The sequence below is a fragment of the Apus apus genome, chromosome 1 (genome assembly GCF_020740795.1).
Source record: "Apus apus isolate bApuApu2 chromosome 1, bApuApu2.pri.cur, whole genome shotgun sequence".
NCBI classification, from domain to species: domain Eukaryota; kingdom Metazoa; phylum Chordata; class Aves; order Apodiformes; family Apodidae; genus Apus; species Apus apus.
Window position 1 is genome coordinate 2,910,128 of NC_067282.1, and position 24,077 is coordinate 2,934,204.

General features: G+C 45.2%; 1 protein-coding gene across 1 annotated transcript in view; it reads right to left on the minus strand.

The window, feature by feature from the left end:
- Positions 1-24,077, minus strand: part of GUCY2F (guanylate cyclase 2F, retinal) — a 53,474-nt gene that overhangs the window by 23,641 nt on the left and 5,756 nt on the right. The window contains exons 5-15 of the mRNA XM_051641407.1: positions 18,911-18,995; positions 15,601-15,697; positions 14,556-14,690; positions 13,469-13,549; positions 11,421-11,597; positions 10,385-10,541; positions 7,674-7,823; positions 4,498-4,646; positions 3,239-3,402; positions 2,088-2,280; positions 1,791-1,965 (exon numbers count right to left, since the gene is read on the minus strand). Coding sequence (XP_051497367.1) covers positions 1,791-1,965; positions 2,088-2,280; positions 3,239-3,402; positions 4,498-4,646; positions 7,674-7,823; positions 10,385-10,541; positions 11,421-11,597; positions 13,469-13,549; positions 14,556-14,690; positions 15,601-15,697; positions 18,911-18,995 — 1,563 coding nt within the window. The remainder of the gene's footprint in view (positions 1-1,790; positions 1,966-2,087; positions 2,281-3,238; positions 3,403-4,497; positions 4,647-7,673; positions 7,824-10,384; positions 10,542-11,420; positions 11,598-13,468; positions 13,550-14,555; positions 14,691-15,600; positions 15,698-18,910; positions 18,996-24,077) is intronic.

Here is a 24,077-nt window from a genome sequence, read left to right on the forward strand (position 1 = left end):
TGACCCACAAAACTGGTGGTCACACCCATTTTCCATCTTTTCCAGGACAGTTCAAGTGTTAGCCAAGGCCTTCTCTGCCCCAGAAGCTTCCTCCATGTTTTCAGGATGCTGGTGATTCCCTCTTCATGCTTCTTTCCTCAGGAGAAATGGGGTCTAGGGTTAATCAAACTCTTCTGTCAGCTTGGAGAGCTGGTTTCCTTGGAACATGCATTTCCCTCTGCTCCCATGACAGTATGACACTGCCAGATCTGTGCAAAACAAGACCTGGCTTCTGCTTCTTTAGAAAGAAAACACCGATTCCTCCCCCTCTTCCACTCACACCCTACACAACAGCTCCTAGCAAAACAGTTTTCCACGTACTCAGGGTTCTTATAAACAAGAAAAAATGTAACTACCCCCCCATGCACATCACCTAGGGACAGATTTTTGGCTGGGTGCATGGAAGACATGTTGCAGAACTGCTGTCAACAGGCAGAAGCAGATGTTGTACACTGAATTCCCCTCTTTCCACGTTGAAAATGTTCTGCTGGTTCTCCTGAAACTCCTGCTCTGGGCAAGACAAGCTGGGATCATAGTCACATCTTGTTTCTGCCAGAAAACCCACAGTGTTCCTGCAAACATTCCTTAACACTTTAAATTTCTGTGAAGGGCCACCTAAGACCCCTGAACTGCAAAGAAAAGAGTAGGGAGATGAGTTTTCAAAGACAACCCCAAAAGAGGAGCTTGTACGGTCTAGGAGATATGAAATATTGATTTTAGCTCTGCTCAAGTCACAGTTCTGTTCTGAGATTGTTCTGGGTGAGGTTCTTCTTTTTCTCTGCTCTTGTTTTTCTGTGTATATAAAGCAGGGAACAGGATATTGACTTCTGTAAAACACTTACATGTCAAGGACGCAAAAATATAGGCACTGTCAGATAGGCAGAAGGATAAAAAAATCCTGTAATATTGGGTCAGACTCCTGGACAACTTTATTCAAAATTCAGCTTCTCATAATGGGCAGTAGCCAGTGCTATAGAGGAAGATGCAAGAAGTCTGGTGACAAGTAGCTGGGAAAAATTTAGTCATGGATGACTATGATCTAAAATTATGAAGGTTCTTATCTCTTACAAAAACATTGATTCTATGATAACAGCAGATGACTTTTCCTCTGTTTAAAATCCCAGTCATACTTTTGGTTATATGATGACTGCAGTCCTACTGTATGTGTTGTTTTGTTCTATTCTGCTGCTTAATTACACCTTGCATATAAAAAAAACCCCAAACAACAACAAAAAACCCCAAAACCCAACTTGTTTTCTTTTTAAACAAGCCCCTTTTCTGTTCATTGAATAGATTATATCTTCTCTAGTGGAGATAATTTGCTTTCTTTATAACATGTTTTTTATTCTATAGCTGTATCCCCTGTTCTTCTGGTCTACCTGCAATCAATCTTCCCAACCTTTTCCACTCTTCCACTGTATGTGTTTTTCTGTGCTTTTTCATTTCAGAGCAGAGTTACAAGATGTCTCCATAATCACACCAGTGAGTACCCTATGGCACATCAAAGAGCCACCCTGAGAACAAAACCCTTGTGACTAACATTTCAGACAGAGCTCCTGACTTTGACAGAAAACATAATTTCTCCCCTACACGATACTGAAAGATTTTCCTCCTTGGGGATTTGATTTCTATTTTAATGTCCTTGTTGCCATGGAAGATTTTAAACCATCTTCTAAGGGCACTTGTTTTGGGGCAGGGAGGGAGAAGTCATGCAAAGAAGGAGTTCTTTGATGTGTAGTGCAGCTGCCTACCTGTGTGCAGCCCGATCCGTATCCTGAGGGGAATGTCTGGCATGTGTCTCATTCTGAATGTTCCCACTGAGCTCAGGATGTCCAGGGACATGTTGGCTATCTCAGCTGCATGCTTGTTTCCATTCCGTTTTGGGAGCCCTGAGGCAACCATGTAGGCATCACCAATTGTCTCCACCTGGCAAATACCATGGCATCAATAAATAAATAGATTGAAAAGATGGGAAAGAGCAGTAGAATGAAACTCTGGGAGTGCTTGACCTAGGCACAGCTTGATCCTCGTGCCCAGGTACTCCTCACCTTGTAAACATCATGGTTTCCAAGAACAGCATCAAACAGCGTGTAGAGGTCGTTCAGAAGGTCAACTACTTCAATGGGTTCACTGAGGGCTGAAATGGTTGTGAAGCCCACGATGTCACTGAAGTAGATGGTCACCAGGTCAAAATACTCAGGCTCCACAGTACCACCAGTCTTGAGGGCTTCTGCCACTGATCTAAAATAACAACACAAGCAAAGACAACAGGGCACAAGCCCTTGCAGGAAAGCACATCCAGGAGCTCAGAAACAATTATCCTGCTGTGCTCAAAAGATCTTCCAATAAATAGAAGGAGCTATATGGCTGTAACACAGCATTGCTGAAAGTTTCTTACTTTCATTGGGAGGTGCTTGCCAAAATCACAGAATCACAGAATGTTTGGAGTTGGAAAGGACCTTAAAAATCATCTAGTTCCAGTCACCCTGCATGGGCAGGGACACCCACCAGACCAGGTTGCTCCAAGCCCCATCCAACCTGCCCTTCAACACTGCCAGGGATGGGGCAGCCACAGCTTCTCTGGGCAACCTGGGCCAGGCTCTCCCCACCCTCAGAGTGAAGAATTTCCTCCTGATCTCTAACCTAAATCTCTCTTCTTTCAGTTTACAACCATTACCCCTTGTCCTCTCACTGCAAGCCCCCATAAAAAGTCCTTCCCCAGCTTTCCTGTAGCCCCTTCAGGTACTGGAAGGCCACTATGAAGTCCCTCTGGAGCCTTTTCTTCAGCCTGAACAGCCCCAGCTCCCTCAGCCTGTCCTCATCAGAGAGCTGCTCCAGCCCTCAGGTCATTTTTGTGGCCCTTCTCTGTACACGTTCCAACAGGTCCACATCTTTCTTGTGCTGGGGGCACCAGAGCTGGACACAGTGTTCTAGGTGTGGTCTCACCAGGGCAGAGTAAAGGGGCAGAATCACCTCTCTTGATCTGCTGGCCACACTTCTTTTGATACAGCCCAGGATGGAGTTGACCTTCTGGGCTGCAACCGCACACGGTGCTCATGTCCAGCTTTTGATCCACATTGGATCCAAACTGGAAGTCAGCTCTTCAAACTCACTGAGTTCTGTGAAACTCTTTTGACCAGTCTAGCTAAGAAGTACCAACCAGTGTTTTTTTTTTGTTATTTATAGCACTAGCACTTACGGGGGAAGCATTTGTGACAGTAGTTTGTCTGTCTTCTGTTTTTCAACCTCTAGCTCTTCAGTCCGCTCCCTGATTAAATCTTCCAGGTTGCTTGAATATTGTTCAAGCATCCTGAGCATGGAGTCAATGATGTTGGTTTTTTTCCCTTTGTTGATGGTTTTGAACTGGAAAATCAAACTGGAGAGTTATTCCCCCATCTCATTAAACCATTGTAGCACTCTAAGTTTGGAAAGGAACAAAAAAACAAATGTGTGTTTATAAAATGACAGAATCATAGAATGGTTTGGGTTGGAAGGGATCTTAAAGATCATTTACTTACAACCCCCCTGCCTGGGCAGGGACACCTCCCAGCAGCCCAGGCTGCTCCAAGCCCCATCCAACCTGCCCTTCAACACTGCCAGGGATGGGGCAGCCACAGCTTCTCTGGGCAACCTGGGCCAGGGTCTCACCACCCTCACAGGAAAGAATTGTTTCATCTCTGGAGTTGTGCTCTCTCCTCTTGAACTGAAGCTGAACCTCTGGACCATTTGGAAAACCTGTGACTTCAGATGCTGGTTTAGGATCAACAGTGGAGTCAAATGGGTGTAAAATTAATCACAATTTCATAGAACTGAAAAGTAAACATTATGGATATTGATTTAGCTGCTTTAACCTTTTAAGAACATAGGGACAGTACTGCTGGTTCAGACATGGGGTTTATTTTGCAAGTATCTGTCCATGAGACTAGCCAGTAAGAGGTGTTTGGAAAACTGTTCAAACAGGGCTCAGATACACCCATATTTCTTTGGGATATGCTCTCAGTCTCCACCAATCTGCAGTTCAAAGACCTCTTATGCCAAAAGTTTTACCTTTGTGTTTAACAGCCTTTGGTGAAATTTCCTTTCAAATTAATCACCTTTTAATACTTCAGAAGATCAAACAACATATTGAACTGAAGGTGCTGTCATAACGTAGGGATTTTTGATCTCAGTGAGACCACCAGACAGGTGCACTGCAAATGTGATGGCACCAAACCCATGTCCAGCCTGCTTTGCTGCCCCAGTGGTGGTGCCATGGCAGCCCAGGTTCAGGAGAAGCCCCAGGACAGGTCAAAAACCCAAATATCCAGACACCACGAGCTGTAAAATAGCACAATAGCAAAGGCAAGGCTAGAGCTCTGGAACTTCTTCAATCATTATTTGAGGGCTCACTTAAAGAAACAAAAGCACTTTCCTGCCAAGTACAAACAAAGGATTGCACCTGCTGCTCTATTCACCGACCTTAAGAAATACCTCCTCAAAGGTTGGACGTCGTTCGGGGGCTTCACCCCAGCATTGCTTCATTACCTGGATGCACTCCAGGGGGGCCATCTCAGGGGCTACGTTTGGGCGGCACAGGGGAGGGGGCTTCTTCACTTTCTTTATAATTTCTGTGACAAAGAGAAAAGTGAGAAACAGATTGTGAGAGGGGTGGTGTTGGTGGGGACAAAGGACGCGGACCTTTTCGCTTGTCCCTTGCTTGCTCCTTCAGCCATTACCATTATTCCTCACCACCCAATGGCTCTGTCAAATGAACCTGAGGGGTTTTGGTCTCCTCTGCCAGGAGTCTTTTGAAGGATTTAAAAGACAAGAGACTCAACTGCCTTCTTGTCCCTGGAGAACCAGGTTATGAGCACTGAAGTGGCTTGATGGGGGCAGGTTGAGTGACGGACGTGTGAGCCTCCAGGCTGGTGTTTAATGAAGTTGCCTCTGACTGTCTCTGTTAGGATCTGTGATCAAGATCACATTAGGGCTGTGGTCAAGCCATACAAGAAGGATACCAACCTCTGATGCTTCCTTAACTAGGAATCAGTATGTAGGAGAATGCTGGGAATGGAGACAGTGGGAAGTATTTCAAGAAGGAGAGTTCGGGTTCAAAAGAACATCTGGGAAGTGACTTACTACCCAGAGGAGAAATCAGCCTAATAAGGACCTGGCTTTGGGCTTTCAAACCCTGAGAAGTCAGTCCTTGAATCTGTGATTTTTAGATTAAACAGTCCAACAGCGAAGGAGCAGAGCAGCAGGTTTCATGGACAGGAGGAGTGTGATGTCTGAACCCAACTCCAAACTTCGCTTCAGGTGTTTCTTACTAAGAACATCCTGGAGGAAAAGTAGGGGTTTTTTTTCGTAAGGTAGAACTATATGTTCCTGCTTTAGAAAGCTCCAAAGTGATTGTATTTGGAGGTTTCGTTTAGTGTGGTGCAGAGGTGTCAAACGGAGTGAAAACTACCCTCTTTCTGGCAGGAGCCCTGCCTTCCCACAGCTGTTACTGTGAGTCCCCAAAGCTTTTTAGTGTTGACAGTTTACTTTAAAGCTCTTTGGCTCATCCCACCAGTCTCCACCAAATAAACTAAACAAAGCACCTGGCCCAAATATTTCAAGGGGCGGTCAAGAGGAAGCGCCTTCCCAAGACAGTTTAGAAGTTCACGCCACCAGTGAAAGCTCCTTCAGGGTTAGGAAGCAGTGAATAGAGATTCATCATGTTACCAGGTCAGGAAAGTGGAGTACACTATGTTCAATGTTTGCTGGAGGTTCCCCAAGGGGATTAGGTTGGGGGGACATCTGCTAGTTACATCACAGAGCGAGTTACATCACAGTCATCATTGTCATTGCATTGTTGCAGCAGGTTTGGGGAGCAACAAGGTCAGGGCCCCATTTTTTCCAGGCACTGAACTGGCAGATACTGAACAGCCATACCCCACTTGGTGACTGTCCAGTTTATAATGCTTTGAGAACAGGTTTTCACTGAAACCAGCTTTTTTTTTAATTGCAATGACTCCCTCCTCATTCAAGTGCTTGTGACCTGACCCTGTCTGCAGTGTGTTTGCTCTTCCTATGCGTGCACAACACAGTCTGAACTAGAGAATTGCACCAGGAGCAGTACCTAAGGAGTTCATCTATTTCTCATTTCCCATACAAGCCACCTTATATATGTCAGTGGGGTAACAGAATCACAGAATTGCTTTGGTTGGAAAAGATCTTAAAGGTCACCAAGTTCAACCATCAACCAACACTGGCAAGTTCTTAACTAAACCATTTCCCTAAGTTCTACATCTATACAACTCTTAAATACCTCCAGGGATGGTGACTCCACCTCTGCTCTGAGCAGCCTGTTCCAATGCCTCATAACCCTTTCAGCGAAAAAATTCTTCCTAACATCCAATCTAAATTTCCCCTGGCACAACTTGAGACCATTTATCTCTTGTCCTATCACTTGTAAGTTCATTGAACAGACCAATCCCCACCTCTTTACAACCTCCTTTCAGGCAGCTGTAAAGAGCACTAAGGTCTCCCTTCAGCCTCCTTTTCTCCAGGCTAAACAACCTCAGCTCCTCCAGCTCTTCCTCACAAGATGTGCTCCAAACTCTTCATCAGCTTCATTGTCCTTCTTTGGACTCACTCTAGTAGCACAATGTCCTTCCTGCAGTGAGTGGCCCAAAAACTGAACACAATACTTAAGGTGTGGCTTCACCAGTGTCAAGTACAGGGGTAAAGCCACCTCCCTGGTCCTGCTGGCCACACTATTCCTTTATGATGGTCATGGTGCATCACTTCGATCTCTGCTGAAGAAAGAACCTCTTTAAATGGGGAAGTAATTAAGGAAAATGGATGAGCAGATGGACAAAACAGGATGGTAGCGAGAGGTCCAGCTCGAAAAAGCCTCAACTCCCATGACATACATAAAGGGCTGATGAGTGGGAAGCAAAGGATTTTACAAGCTATGAGAAATTCTGCCATCAGATTTCACTCCACACTGTGACAAAAGATCAAAGTTTGGAGAGGAACTGGAAATGCTGCAATGGCCTGACTGTCAGCCAGCTCTGAGGCATCCAGTGCCTGAAGGGAGCGTACAGGAAAGCTGGGGAGGGATTTTTTACAAGGGCATGTAGCAATAGGACAAGGGGTAATGGTTTTAAACTGAAAGAGGAGAGATTTAGGTTAGAGATCAGGAGGAATTTCTGAAGTGTGAGGGTGGTGAGACACTGGAACAGGCTGCACAGAGAAGCTGTGGAAGCTCCATCTCTGGAAGTGTTGAAGGGCAGGTTGGATGCGGCTTGGAGCAACCTGGTCTGGTGGGAGGTGTCCCTGCTCATGCAGGGGGGTTGGAGCTCAATGATCTTTAAGGTCCCTTTCAGCCCAAACCATTCTGTGATTCTACGATTGTATGATCTTTGCAGGGAGAACCAGAGTCCCAACCCCACTGATAGCTGTGATGAGTGGTGTAATGAGGCTGAGATCAGAACTACTCATTTTGTTGTTTATTATGGACATGTTGTTGAAAACAGCTTTTTGTCATTGAAAAAGGTCATGGGATTGAGACATTGTTTCCATACTCATGTTTTACCCCAGGGGCTTGGCCAGGCCTTTTACAAGCACTCTGTGTAGAGCCTTAAAAATGTAGTGAAATTCTTGCCTACCTTCAGCTGAGAATTCTGACATGCAGTATGGTGGACCTCGAACAACCACTTCTTGTAGGATGATTGCAAAGCTATAAATGTCCCCTTTGAAGGTGCCTTTTCTGCGCATGTCCGGGTCCCTCAGCAACTCGGGAGCCGTCCACAGCAACTCTACAAAATTCAAGACCGTGAAGTTTCTTACACTTGAGCTCAGACTATTGCAAATCATAGAATCATAGAATCTTAGGGGTTGGAAGGGACCTCGAAAGATCATCTAGTCCAACCCCCCCTGCTAGAGCAGGGTCACCTAGAGCACATCACACAAGAATGCATCCAGGTGGGTTTTGAATGTCTCCAATGAAGGAGACTCCACAACCTCCCTGGGCAGCCTGTCCCAGGGCTCTGTCACTCTCACAGTAAAAAAATTTTTTCGTATATTCACCTTGTCCTGGTTTGAGTGAAAAGAAAAATTGGCTTAATCCTGGCTCAAACCAGGACACACCTTGAACCTCCTATGCTCCAATTTCCACCCATTACCCCTTGTCCTATCACTGGTCATCACTGAGAAAAGCCTAACTCCATCTCCCTGACACTCACCCCTTACGTATTTGTAAACATTAATGAGGTCACCCCTCAGTCTCCTTTTCTCCAAACTAAAGAGACCCAGCTCTCTCAGCCTTTCCTCATAAGGGAGATGTTCTACTCCCTTAATCATCTTTGTAGCTCTGCGCTGGACTCTCTCAAGCAGATCCCTGTCCTTCTTGAACTGAGGGGCCCAGAACTGGACACAATACTCCAGATGCGGCCTCACCAATGCAGAATAAAGAGGTAGGAGAACCTCTCTTGACCTACTAACCACACCCTTTCTAATCCACCCCAGGATGCCATTGGCCTTCTTGGCCACAAGGGCACATTGCTGGCTCATGGTCATCCTCCTGTCTACCAGGATTCCCAGGTCCCTTTCTCCTACACTGCTCTCCAGCAGGTCAGCCCCCAACCTGTACTGGTGCATGGTGTTTTTCTTCCACAAATGCAGAACTCTACACTTGCCCTTGTTGAACTTCATCATGTTTCTCCCCGCCCAACTCTCCAGCCTGTCTAAGTCTCTCATTAAATTAAGGGCTTAAATGAACCCTTCATTTCAAACATCAGGAGAAAGGTTGGAACACAATTCATTATTTACTGGATCAAGTCTTTTATTTCTTGTGAAGTCCTAGAAACATTAAATGTCAATCCTGTCAAAAAAAAAATTCAATTACCTAACGGTTTCCAAAACCTTTTAAGAAAATGTTGCTATACCAACAATTTATACCCTATAACGCCAGCCCTGAACTTCAACATCAGAATTCTTCTCACCATTGCCAAAGTATTTAACACCTTTTTCTGTTTGAAAAGATCACACAGACAAAATGTTGGCACTGAAGTCTGGATTTCATCTTCTTGTCATTGCTGTTTTACAAAGCAACAGTTAATCAAATATTTTCTGCAGTTCTTCTTAGATGGAAGTAGTTTCCATAACAGCAGTTTGTGGTAGTCTGAAGCAGTCTGAATAATCCCATAGTTCAAGTGATGAAAGACACAGTTATAAAACATACCCATCCTCATCAAGAAATCAACCTTCTTCACACTGGGATATTGTCACCCTAGTAACTGAATTCTGAGTAATGGGAATAAGGAACGTTGCAGATACTGCAATATATGGAAGTTTTGTAAGGGAGGAGAAGAAAGTCCTCGACAACTGTCTCATCTAGACATGGGAATTGTGTGGGATTCAAATCCTGTGACAGAGAGATCAAATCACTACACATTACTTGAAGACAGGTTCCAAGAATCAACTGGGATGCCAGAGGGACCCCAAGGCAATGTCTAAGTGAAAGAAATCCTGTCAAAGTCTCCAAACCTGGTCCCATGAGATGTTGTCCCTAAGTGGTGGGACAGCCTTTGGTGATTGACATGCAAAGCATCTGTTTCAAAGAGAGCTGTATGTGTTTCAAATGAATTAGTTTTACAAAACAAGGCTCTTTGTATTTGAGTTAATCTCAAACTTCAAATATAGTGTGTCAAGCCAATTCCACTCCTCACAAAAATTCAGTATTTATCAGATTTCAGGGACACTTAAATACTTTTCCAAATACTACAAACCTAAGTTCTGTCAGTGCTTACAATAATTTTTTTTCTTTACTATCATACTCTGCTATTCACTTTATTTTCAGGAAATCTGAAAAAAAATTGCTTATCCTTTCTTGCAGCAATACATTGTATATAGGTAACTAGATATCCTTCCAGTATCTGAAGGGGGGATAAAAGAAAGCTGGGGAGAGACTTTTTGCTAGGGCATGTAGCAAGAGGACAAGGGCTAATGGCTTAAAACTGGAAGAGGGGAAATTTAGATGAGACATTAAGAGGAAATTCTTCACTATGAGGATGGTGAGACACTAGCCCAGGTTGCTCAGGGAAGTTGTGGCTGCCACATTCCTGCAAGTGTTCAAGGGCAGGTTGGATGGGGCTTGAAGCAACCTGGTGTGGTGGGAGGTGTCCCTGCCCGTGCAGGGGGGTTGGAATTAGATGATCATTAAAGTCCCTTCCAAGTCTAGCAATTCTATGAGTCTATGACATTGTGAGATTGAGCACGTATATCCTTACGTGGCCACTGATCTGCAATTGCATTAGGACAAGAATTTCCTAAAGCAATGGACAAATACTTCCAAAAAATATTTTATTGTGGCACCTACCTTCTGGGGGTGGCTGAACATATGGACATTTCTGTGCTTCTAAGAGCTCATTATAGCCATAGTCAGTGATCTTCAGCACAAACCGACCATCCACGACACAGTTACGAGACTTGAGACGTCCATGGGCAAGATCTCGGTGGTGCAAATACTTAATTCCCTATGAAACACAGAAAAGATTGCAACTATTCCTTAAGAATTATGTTATCTGCCAGCATTCAGAGTCCAAGCCAAATTGTCACCTTGGATGGCATCGAGCACATCACTGTCTGTGTCAAATGTGGTGCTGATCAGCCCAAGAAACGATGGGAAAAGTTCAGCAATGGATTAGGAGCAAGAATTGGGCTATTTACACCCTAAAGTAATACTGGAAAGGACTGGCAGTTTTAGGGTCAGTCAGATGCCTCCTTTTGTAGCCATAGAACCCACTGCACTCAGAATTTGTACTTTAAGACAAGTTTAAGAAAGTGGACACGAGTGGTACACAATAGTGAGGTCAAGGGAAAAGCTGGATGCCCTTACCCAGCTCCCTCAGAGAGGATCAGAGGGTGGATCATGGGATGTAAGAATGGATCTTGCAGTCTACTCTCTGTAGGCCACAGTAGGTGGTGGTTCACCATTAGGGGATGAAAACACATGGGACATAATTGGAACTATTTGAACACTCTTCTCGAGTGACCATGTCTACCGTTTGTTTCTATACTGGATACATTTCTGATTTATGACAAGAGAGGGCTTTTGGAAAATATTAATTTGTCCCCAGATTCATTGTTCTAGGTGATCAGTTCTGGGTTGATGTGTAGTTTTAACCTCTCATCCTGCTGCACGGATGTAGTCCGATCACCCCAAACAGTGTTCCACTCAGATGGTCAAACACCAAGACCATTGCTGTATATAAGAGGTGACAGAGGTTATATATAATTATATTCACATTGGTTTTCCCTGCATTGCTCTAAAAATCCCAAAGTCCTGGATGAAATAGCCACGTCAATATAAAAGTCCCATGCGGGTCACGCCTCGGTGGGAGCAACAGATTTACTTTAATTAGATCCATCACAAGAGAGGACTTGAACATCCAATCCAGTTTCATGTCTTGGTTTCTCAGCAGGTCCTCCAGGCTTCCCCGTGTGCAGTACTCTGTGACGATGGCAAAGATGCCACAGTCAGAGAAGAAGCCCAGGAACAGATTCACGTTTTCGTGACGCAGATCTTTCATCTGAAACAGGACAGTGAATCACAGCGAGACGAAGTCAGCCAAACATCTGCTCAGCAGCTTCTTTAGATCATGTCCTTCCCATTCCTGTACTCCAGAAAAGCCTTTCACACAAGGATTTGGAAGCCAACAAACTCTTTGCTGCTTGCTCTCAGCTGTTCTGCACTCTTTTTAAGCTTTGTTTGTCTTAGTCTGTCCTTTTAAGACAAAGAAAGCAAGACAGAGAAAGCAAACTGAAGGGAAATTTGTTTTTCTTTAAACAAGCCTGATTGGATCTTTCACCAGGACAACATGGCTTTGCCAGGGTAAATTGAGTTCAGCATGTGGAGTCTTGGACCAGCTCTGGTCTGTTCTGGAAAGCAATACCATGCTTGGAGGATCCAAAGTCATCCATCAATGGTGCCTTTGGAGACATGTCCTGGTAAATTTTTCATATTTATTTGCATGAAAATGCCACTCTGATTGTTAGCAGTGGCTGCCAACAACTAACGGCCTTGAGTTTGGAAAATAAATGTGTGTGCTTGTCATTTAGGAATAATAATAAAATTGAAGACTAATGTTAAACTTCTAACAGGCGCCTTGGGTGGAGACACGAAGCAAATCCCAGAGAGATGCACAACAGTGTCTGCACCACATTGTTAAGCAGTCAACAAACAACACATGAAAACAGCTACCAGTGCATCATCCTGCCCTGACACAGACAGGGATGATTTAATAGAATCATAGAATCATAGAATCATTAAGGCTGGAAGGCACCTTAAAGATCATTCAGTTCCAACCCCCCTGCCATGAGCAGGGAACCCACCACTAGATCAGGATGCACAAAACCTCATCCAACCTGGCCTTAAAAACCTCCAGGGATGGGGCATCAACAACCTCCCTGGGCAACCCTTTCCAGTTCCTCACCATCCTAAGAGTGAAGAATTTCTTCCTAGTATCTAACCTAAATCTTCCTTCTCTCAATTTAAAACCATGACCCCTTGTCCTATCACTATCTTCTCTGATGAAAAATCCCTCCCCAGCTTTCCTGAAGCCCCTTTCAAGTACTGGAAGGTGCTCTAAGGTCTCCCTGGAGCCTTCTCTTTTCCAGGCTGAACACCCCAACTCTCTCAGCCTGTCTTCATAGCAGAGCTGCTCCTGCCCTTGGATCATCTTGGTGACTCTTCTCTGGACCCTCTCCAACAGGTCTGTATCTTTTTTGTGCTGAGGGCCCCAGAACTGGACACAGTATTCCAGGTGGGGTCTCAGCAGAGCAGAGCAGAGGGGCAGAATCCCCTCCCTGGCCCTGCTGGCCACACTTCTGTTGATGCAGCCCAGGACGCAGTTGCTCTCTGGGCTCCAGCCCTCACTGGGGACTCATGTCCAGCTTCTCATCAACTACTACCCCCAGGTCCTTCTCCTCAGGACTGGTCTCCAGCCATTGTCCCCACAGCCTGGATTTGTGCCTGGTGTTGTGCTGACCTGGGTGCAGGACCCTGCACTTGGCCTTGTTGAACTTCATGAGGTTGGCCCTGGCCCACCTCTCCAGCCTGTTAAGGTCCCTCTGGATGGCAGCCCTTCCCTCTAAACCACTTCCTCCAAACCACTCTGCCTTTGCAGACATCATTGCTTAGAGGACTCATTGTACATTCAGCATTGCACCAGCTTTGAAGTGTCAGGTCCATGGGGGATTTTTTAAGCTGCTGACTCTGACACATGAGGTCATTGGGAGATCAGATGCAATCGTGCATGGTCCGTTCCACCAGATTTCACTGGGCACGAGTCATTGGCAGCTGTGACGTGTGATTTAATGGCTAAACATCAGACAAGGAGAATAAGAATTCCCTGCAGTCACTAAGGTCCCCCCAAGCAACCTTCCCTCCACGTGTTCTTACCTTCCTCAAGATGTTGGTGGAGCTTTGACGCAGCTTGTGAACGGCTCCAGTCTCAATTTTTTTCAGCCACACCCAGTCTCCCTGTCCACAATACAGGTGGGTGAATGAGAGCAAGTGTCTGAGCAGCAGCTAACATTGGGGCCTAGGTCCAAATTCCAGATCCTTGACTTTGAAAGTGGCCAGGGATTTTCAATTGCTCTGGGCAGTAGACTTTTTTTCTGTCCTGAACCCAAATAAGAATACCCACAGGAAACCCTCAAAAAATGGGGTGAGGCAGGAGCTTCACCTGGATCTGAACTTCATACCTGGAAGGTGTATTAGTATCTGACAAACAATAATAAATCATATAATCAGTTGTAGAATGGTTTGGGTCGGAAAGCACCTTAAAGATCATTAGGTTCCAACCCCCCTGCCATGAGCAGGGACACCTCCCACCAGACCAGGCTGCACAAGCCTCATCCAACCTGGCCTCCAGGGAGGGGCTTCAAAAATGAATCAGTACAGAAAATAACTCTGGACAGAGATTTTCTCTGGCATTAATGATCCAGTGAATTTTGCTGCTTTTTGGGAAAACCTGCCCTGCCATTTTTCAAATAGCTGTATTTTTAGGAAAGAACTGATGGATGGGGTGAGTTTTCTTGCCTTTGCTTAAACTCCATACAGTCCTATTGACAAAAAAATAAATAAATTTAAAAAAATAAATAAAAAAGAGAATTTGATAGCTTTTTGGGTGTATTTGGATCCTATCTTGTAAGAAAGGTCTTTGTTAGAAACGTCACCAACTAAAAGCTTCATCTTGTAAGAAAGATTCTTCATAGAGTCTTTAGGTGGGGAGATCTCCAACAAGGACCAGACCAGGGAATGTCAAATACCACCACCCCACATGACTCCAGTTGTTGGAGTGAGGGTTGGGGTAGAGTCACCTGAAGCACTGGTAAGTCCATCCTTGGAAGTAACTTATCTCCACCCTCAGGGTCTGTCAGCAATATTCCTATCCTAAGACCTACAGTACTACAGCCCAAGAGCTTCTCTACTAGAGAAGCTCAGTCAGCTGAAGCAGTGGGAGAAGCACAAGATCCATACCTACCTCATACAAAGCCACGTTGGAGGTTTCATGGGTGGCAGCTGTGGTTTTCAAGGAATAGGAGCGTGTTACGGAATTCAGGCTTCTGCCGTCAGCTGCTACACTGTTTGCATCAACCAGGCTGGCCAAGGTCATCCTCTGGAAGGCAAGAAAAGCAGGTGCAAGACTGTTAACCCCTCTGCATGTAAACCTCCACTCCAGTTGTGTCTTCAGCCATGCATTTCACCCATGCTAGCAACCTCCCAGACTTCCCATCTCACTTCTCTAAATACCTCTAAAAGGCTCACGAGGTTGATCCTGTTCAATACCTTGAAACAGTGCAGAAGGACTTTGGGTTGTGGCAATGCCATGGCTCAGGGGAGACACCAGAAGAGTCATGGAGCCATAGAATCATAGAATGCCAGGTTGTAAGGGACCTCAGGGATCATCTGCCACCTAAAGGAGGCAGGTATCTCTCTGAGCAGGGCACAAGGAAGTGTCTCCGCTGGCATTGACAAGAAGTGTGGATCCATACCAGAGACCTAAGCCAAGGGATTGCTCCACAGCAGTCAATGTCATTCTTAGAATCAATACAATGGTTTGGTTGGGACCTTTAAAGGTCAGCTAGTCCATCAAGCTGATCATGGTCCTGGCCTGTGACAAATAACGCTCTCCCAGGAGATCCCCAGCTCTGGGCAGGAGCCAGCACAGGCCAGGAATGGTTCCTGGTGAATAGTTCAGATGCAGACACTTTATGAGATAGTTTAGCTGTATGGACATAAACTATCCTTCATCATCCCACCTCAAGAACAAAAAATAACCCCTGGCTGTTAGAATAAACACAACCAAGGGTGCTGTTTTACATCATCATAACAACTCTGACATCGCACGTACATCTAATCCGAGACTCAGAAACACTCAGTAAATGTGAAATTTTCTGAAATACAGGGGAAAATGAGGCATGGAAAAGTGAATTACTTACCCAGAGCTTCATGGGTATGAAAACACTACACAGCAAACCTGTCTTTGAGTGTCCCACCCGATTGCTTTCCTGACTGGAAGGACTCACCTTTTTTTGTAGCTCTGGGTTGATGAAGACCAGGTCATCCAAGGTCAGTATTACCTTGTTAGGTCCCCTGAAGAGCTGGCTGTTCAAGATGCTATGCCTGGGAGATTCGGAGAATCACAGTTATCATTTTTGGGCAGGTAACCAGTTTACATCACCTCTGAGTCCCCCACACCTGGATTCCCCTCAGTGCAATGGACATGCTGCCTGTGGTGTGGCAGCAGGGAAGGACATGGAAGCAGTGGACAAGCCATGATGTCCTGACTTGGACTGACATCCCCTGAGTCAAACAGCAAGGCTGATCAAATTCACAGACTACAAAAGCTATAATCTCAGAGGGTCCCATCACAAATAGACATCTTGAGTCAATCTGGTTGCAAATATGAATTGGAAGTGCATGTGATGCATACTTTGTTTTGCTTGGGTTCATTTTTTTTTTATATTCCCAGACATTCTCCATGAGGAGAGAACAATAAGTTTTATTAGATCAGCCAACGTGGCTGGTGAGCAAGCAGCTCTCAGGCTCACCAGCGTTTCTTAGGGACTGAAACTGGGTAATTTATAAAAGCTGCCTGGACACAAGTCACCATGAAAATGTATTGGCTGAGTCTCTATATCGTGGCGTGGGGCAGCATGAAGCACACAGCAAGACACTCCCCTGTGAAGACTGCAACTCCTACAGAGGGAAAAGCTACGGGGGATGAGCAGTTTGGCTTTGTGCAGTGCAGCATGGAGGTCTTGGAAAGCAGTACTGCTGAGACAGTGCTGTTCCTCCTGGCCAGGAGTAATTAGATCAAGAAGACTGGGCTGCTTCAGATCTACTTCTTCCAGGACCTGAGCCAGATGGGAGGTATGTCATGGACTGTGTAACACAGGACAAATATACTTCTGGCATCTCCACAGGATGCTACAGCCCATTTTCCAAGGGGTGACTCTCTGCACCCTTTGACAGGCTACCAGATTTGCAGACTTGCCATGGGCAAGAGAGGAAATTCTGTGTAGTTGTCAGACCAGCAAAGACATTATGGGTTGCTTGACTGCATCCTGCTACTTGCCCAGCTTCTCTTCAACTTGCAAAGCAGAAGAGACCACAAATAAAAATGGTTCACTGTCAAGGTCTGTGTGTTCATGAGATAGTTCAAGCAGGCTTCTGTCTACTTCTTGCAAATCAATGTGAACAATTCCAGATTTTCGTTATCAGTTTTTAGCTGGGATTCATCTGACACTAAGAGTCTCACCATGTGGCCATTTTAGGGACTCAGGGAAGAGGCCAGAGTTACACACCATCATTTTGAACCTCCTATTTCAATGGATGTCCAGGTCTAAAATTGAGCACCAATCACACTGTATCTATGGGAGAGTAAAAAAAACACCAAGCAGGAAGAGAGAAGGGAACGGAAAACTTCCCCATTTCCACCAATGTCTCATGTTTTGTTCAATCACTTTGCTTACACTACAGCAGAGCTCTGATCTACACACCTGAGACTTTTCCTGCTGAGGTGGGCAATAGGGTGCCTTCTGCTAACTCTTGCTGTAAAAGGAATCCACTTTGCAAAATATCCATAGATAACTACAATTTCCATTACAAGTACCACTCTAGGCATTTCAGAAGAGCACAAACAACCTTTTGGATTTCAGAGGGAGTCTTGGCCACATGACCACAGGCATCATCTGAGATGTTTTTTTTATAGTTTTCCTCTCACCACTTTTCCCACACCACCCAACTGAGTAAAACTCTCATCACTTAGATACTTTTCACCGGTCCTCCTGAAAACTTTGTTTAATCAAGCACACCCTTTCCCCCAAGCATGGAGGAAACCACCTCTCTGCCAAAAGAAAAGCACAGAGAGTGGAATGACTCATTTAAAGTCATGCAGCAGATCCCTGGCAGAGCTAAGACCAGAGCTCCCATGTATGAACTCAGACCATGCTGCGGTTTAAATTTAGCTCCAGACATGCCCTTCTCTAACATAAATCATTGTCTGAGTCATGCAAGGGGTTTTTTTTTGGTGTTTTCTTCTCCCCTTGCAGATGGCCATGCATCTTTACTCATGACAGCCTTCCCAAGCACAGTCTGGTACTTGTGGAAGAGCTTGGAAGTAGAGTAGCCAAAAAGATTGGGGTTTATTTACGTAATTGGAGAGGCTGGTGGCCAAGGAATAGAGCAGGGCTTTAAAGTGCTGGTGGATGGAGATCACCTCTTCAGTGTCTGCACTCAGAAGGTTCCTGAAGCAGCTGTGTATTATAAGCCAGGCAATTGTTGGGGTGTTGCTTGCTGGGTGGCCTTATATCGTCTGGGTTTGGAGGGATGATGCAGGAGTGAAGAGAAAACACATTTTGGGATGATTTGAGAGGCAAAGCTGGATGGGACAATCCAGGAACCCTGCTGTTGCCCAAATATGCCTTCTAATTTCAGTTTAATTTCACTCTAATTTCAGTCATGCACCACGTAGACATCAATAATTAGGCAGATTGCTCCCGGAGTCCGTTTGGAGCAGATTGCCTGAAATTATGGCCATGTTTTCCTTGCCAAGGAGCAACCCATAGCTCTTGGAGCAACCAGTCCATGCTGGCTCATGTCCACCTTGGCTATAGAGTCAGGACACAAGTGTGACCTATCCAATTCTCAGAGACTGCCCCTTCCCCAGCAGACTACTTCATTTGCTCCAAATATCCCATGCCAAGACCAATATATATGCCAAGTTTATGACAAGGGTCCAGCTCCTTTTTCCAAACAGGGAGTGAATCTGCTTGCTAATAAAGAGTAACCTTAATTACCAGTTACCAACCTCTGAACTCTCTCCAGAGATATTTTCTCTCTCTCTCTTGTAAATGGAGAAAGTAGAGAGGGTCAGCCTGGGTGTTTCATAGGTAATTATTATATTAGGGACAGAAATCCAGGAAAGAATTGTCTGGAATAAGAAGTAAGATATTTAACATGGCAGCTCAGTTTCTATTTCCATGTTCTTAAAGCAGATTCCTGTTGGTTTGTCTGGCACACTTGGCACTTCCAAAGTGATAATCACCTTCCTAATCCTTCAGGGCCATCATCCAGCTAGTGCTTCCAGCAACACACTGCAATGTTCTTCCAAACCTGGGCTGGATCTAGGGTACAACAGCTCCTCCTGAGATTACACAACCAACATCCACAGTGCCCAAGCCACTATCACTTAACTAAGTGATATGTGGACAGGGAACAAAGACAACACCCAAACCTGCTGTGTGTTCACGTGGTCCAAACTGCTGGTTAAAGTGCAAACCTCCTGCAGGGGCCAAAATTGGCACCAAATCCAACATGTACTGCAGTTCTCACCTGATGAGAGAAGCCAGGCCTGCAGCACAAAGCACCAGGGCAAGCATCAGCATGAGTCCCAACACTATGACTGCAGGTTCAATCCCTGTGCAGAGGATACAAAATTCAGTGAATTAGAAAATCCTTTTGATTTAGACAATAAGAAAAAAATGAAAATATCAGTATCAGGCCATTAGACCATGAAGTCAAATGTTCAACAAGAATATTCTAGAATGATTTTTATGTGATGTTAATTTGTGAATACACACTTACTTACTGACTTCATTTACAAGAATCTGCAACTACTTTCATTATTTATTGATTTCCATGTGGTTTTTTTTCTGTACCAGATACAGAGCCCTGGATCCATGGAAAAAGATTTCTTTTTCTGAGTAGATAAAGACTGGGCTCACAGGGAGGAATGAAGTTTTAGAGGCAGCTTCTGCAAAGTTCATAACTTTTGAACATTTGACCCTCTTCTCTCCAGGAACTGAAACACTGAAGAACTTTATCATGTTGTCCCAAACTGAAGGCCAGTGTGAATCACCAGCCCATCTGGGATTTTCCATTCCCTGCTAGAGATTTCTAATGCTGAAAAGAGCAGACGAGAAGGAGGGGAAGGTCGATGTTTCCCTCAGTGGGAACATCAACAGAAAGTGCTGGAAACAGACTCTTTGCTCATGAATGTCTTTGCTGCAGAGCTAAGGAGAGCTGACGTGAGTGGATGAGCTAAATTCCAGTGGGAAGTGTTTGCTGTCTCTGTCTCTTCTGCCTTCTGTTTATTTCTATTTATTCTGTCTGTATTCAGAAATCCCTGAACACAAACAAGAGGGAACAAATTTGGATTGATAAAAGGTTCATAACTCTTTGTCATGCTTGGAACTAAATCCCAGGCCCTTTTGCAAGCACTGAAACCTAGAGCTTCCCAGTGAAAGCTGGAGGCATTTTTGGAAATTGGTGTCCTTTCCAGAAAAAGACAGAGTATTTTAGATGAAATTTTCCTCCTGGGTTTGGATTAATTTTCTTCTTCAGCCCAGAGTCCCCAGTTGTCTTCACACATACACTGGCCCAGGTTGCCCAGGGAAGCTGTGGCTGCCCCATCCCTGGCAGCTTTGAAGGGCAGGTTGGATGGGGCTTGGAGCAGCCTGGGCTGCTGGGAGGTGTCCCTGCCCATGCAGGGGGTTGGAACTAGATGATCTTTAAGGTCCCTTCCAACCCAAACCATTCTATGATTCTGTGATACTGTGACTCTATGCAAGAAGTCACTCTGATTTCATGCTCCAGCCCAGGACTAGCCCTGTGTAGCTCCATCTGAGAAGAAATCCAGGCACAGTACAGTGGATACTTCATACCCATTTCCTCACCTTCCACACAGTGTGGACGCAGACAAGGTTTCACTCCATCAAACTACAATGGAGACACAGCTTTCTGCAGGATGCGCTCACCTTGATTACACAAGTGACCAAGAAGAAACCAAGCTGGCCCAGAGGCCAGGGTTTAGTTCTTCATATATATACAGAGTGTTGCCATCCCCCTCAGAGCAGCTGACAGCAACCTGATGTTCATCCCTAGGAGGCAAAGGAGCTGCCAAAGATGTGTTTCCCTCCAGAATGACTAGTGACTGTGAAGCCAAAACATATCCCAGAAAGGTCTTACACAGTGCTAGACCAATGGAAAAGGAGGGACTGGATCAGCTTAGACCTAGTCTTCTGGACCTATGGTCATCTGCTGAGAAACTTGTTACTGAAGAGTGAATGAGCTTCGAATAGCCCAATCATAGGGTTGGTTTTCTTGCTGGACAAAGGAGAAAATGCTTCTTTGACAAACGAGGGATAAAGTACAGGGCTGTGAAAGTCCTATCTCACATCTCTACATGGCCTTCTATCTTCAGAAAGACTCTGTAATCCAGACCACAATATGGTAGGAACACTGTAGAGGTTGTTAATGCTGTCTTTTGTGTTCAGTCAGGGGTTGTTTACTTGTTGGTTTGTTTGGTTTTTTTAAACTGGTGCTAACTTTTGAGCTTTCTCAGGTAGTCCCCAGAGACTCTGCTGCCTGAAATATCTCCTTTGAGAAAGAGCCTGAGAAAAATTATTCTGCTAATTTACCATTGCATTTTATAATCCACTAGTGCTTGACCAGACTTCAGAGGACTCTAAGGTGGTAGTTGGAGGGCAAAGCAGAAAATCTAGGAATTGCAAAGGGTCTGATCATGCCCTTTGCTCAAAGTATGGTCACTGCTACCCATCATGATGTGAGGACTCTTCCATTGCTGAAAAACATCCAAAATTAATTTTATTCACTGAAGCAGCATCTGATAATTTGAAAGCAAGAGTTGGCTGGAGTACAAAACCCATTGGGCTGAACAAGAGACAGTAAAAGGAAAAGATAAGTGAAAAATAAACACCCAGATAAACAAACCCTAAGGAATAGGAGACAGTGAAAGTAACACCAAAGAGCAGAACACCCGTGTCACTGATGGATGGACCATTGCAGGAATGATGCAAAACCTTGAGGAAGCTCAACCAGAACTCTATGATTAATTGCAAGTGAAAGTAAAGTTATCATGGGGTCATGGGAATGAGCTTATGGTAAACTTGAGGGGACTTGTGGGATCATGTTGAACTCATGAGGGGACACCTTAAGAGGAGTGGGGGGAGTATTTGAAACTTCCTATGGGATATCTAGAGGTAGGAAAAAGTGGGGAAAGGGAGAGATGGGGTGAGTTGGGGCATTCAAGTGTGGGATCCTGGAGAGGATGAGGATGATGGTCACTTATAGGCATGAGCATTTTTTCAGCCAGACCCTCCGCCTGATCATCACAAGCTGTCCCTCCTTCTTAACCCCTGTTCCTAATTTCTTTTTCCTGGCTGAGTGTATGACATTTGTAGACTTCATGTCAGCCTAACCAACAGGTAAGAGAGGTCCTGGAGTCTGCAACCCATGAGAGACTACAAGTCTGGAGACCAGTTTCTGAAGAGACTAGAGGGTTTCAGAGCTGGCTATGGGAGTAATACAGGTTTGGAGCACCTACTGGAGGATGCATTTGTATGTGTTAAGGAGCTGGAGTTATGAGATCAGGTGACAAGCTTGCAGCCTGATTAATCACTGCACAAGAACATAGAATCACAGCATCACAGAATGGTTTGGGTTGGAAGGCACCTATAAAGATCATCTAGTCCTACCCCCTGCCATGAGCAGGGACCTCTTCAACTAGATCAGGTTGCTCAGAGACCCATCTGACCTGACCTTGAATCTTTCTAGGGATGGGGCATCTCCCACTTCTCTGGGCAACCTGGGCCAGTGTTTCACCTCATTGCAAAAAATTTTCCTCCTTATATCTAGTTTGAATCTCCCCTCTTTTAGTTTAAAACCATCATCCTTTGTCATAATGCTACAAGCCCTACTAGAAAGTCCCTCCCCATCTTTCTTAGTCCCTCTCCATCTTTCTCATAGGCCCCCTTAAGGTGTTGAAAGGCCACAGCAAGGTCTCCCTGGAGCCTTCTCTTCTCCAGGCTCAACACCCCAACTCTCCCAGCCTGGCTCCAGAGCAGAGCTGCTCCAGCCCTCCCATCATTTCCAGGGCCTTCTCTGGACTCTCTCCAACAGCACCATGTCCTTGTTGAGTTGAGAACCCCAGAACTGGACCCAACACTGCAGGGGGGTCTCACCAGGGCAGAGCAGATGGGGACAATTCCCTCTCTGGCCCTGCTGGTCATGGTGATGGTGATGCAGACTGCAACACAGCTGGCTTTCTGGGCTGCAAGTGCACACTGCCAGCTCATGCTGAGCTTCTCATCAACCAACACCCCCAAGTCCTTCCTCTCAGGGCTGCTATCAATCCATCAATCTTGTATTGGTACTAGAGGTTGCTCCAACCCACGTGCAGGACCTTGCACTTGGCCTTGTAGCCCGTGAAGTTCACACGGGCCCACTTCTTGAGCTTGTTCAGGTCCTTCTGAATGCCACCCCATCCTTCATCTGCTGTCTCCATGTTTTGACACAGCTGGTTGTGAACAGTGGTGCCTGTGAAGACGTTGCTTGCCTGCATGAGTTAGTCTGTTGGTGAATGGCTCTGCCTGTACCATCTGTGTTTGAGCATGTGTATACGAGCACCTGCTCAGCCCTGCTCCTGGTGGACCTGGGGACAGGAACCACAGCAGCCTGGCATCTCCACATCCAACCTCCCTCTAGTCCTAACTCCATACAAAAGCCAGATCGTGGCCTTGATAGAATGCTAGTCATAAAATTAAATCTCTAAAATATTAGTAATAATAATAAAGTACCACTTCACTGGCAAATGCCTAGAGCTTTATGCTTCTGTAGAGGTGTGGACATAAAATCTGATTGCCCTAAAAATCAGTGGGATTTTTCCAGAGACTGCAATGGGATGTTGAATCACTATGGAATAGCACCATTCCTAGTGGCAGTGCAAAATTAGATACATTATCTTTGTCTCTTCTAAAGCCTGGCAGCTGCTGTAAGATCAATGTATCCCAAATTTCCATGGAGAAACATCAGTTTAAAGCAGTTAGGGCTGAGCCAAGGGGAATGTTTTTCTCAGCTGCTGAATGAAATATTCTGTAGATGTGGTTAATTGTGTCTGTTTAAGTCATATCCTGGAGCAGTAGGAGTAAATGCTCAGTATTGTAAGTAAATATGTCAAGTGGAGGCTGAGTATCCCACCCTGAGATTTTGGCTTCTCTGTGGACTTTAAAACTCCACCACAGTTGCCTCAGATAAAAAACAAAGAGTAAAGCCAGTGCCCAGTCTCACAAACCTGGGAAGCAGCACAGATATCTCTGCCCTTAAGTCTTCTATTACCACCTCCGTCATCTACAGTAATTCAAATTATTTTGAGTGATGATTATCATCTTTTCCTGATGAGATGAGCTCTGATGATCCTTAAAGCTGCACAGGTAACTGGGTAAAGAAGCTGGGGTTAACCAGGAGGGATGGTGAGAGCATCTCCTGTTGGGCAGCTCTCTCAGGCTGTCGTCAACACAAATCCTCTTAGGGCTCTGTCCCTCAGAAGGACAGGGACACGGTGCTGGCAGAAGCCTCAGGTATGTATTGGTTGCTATCAAAATAAGCAGGTGTTCACTGTTAGACCTGGGAAACTCTTTCCAGCATCAGTGGCAACAACATTACGGACCTAACAAGAAATAAGAGAGTCTTGTGGATCAAT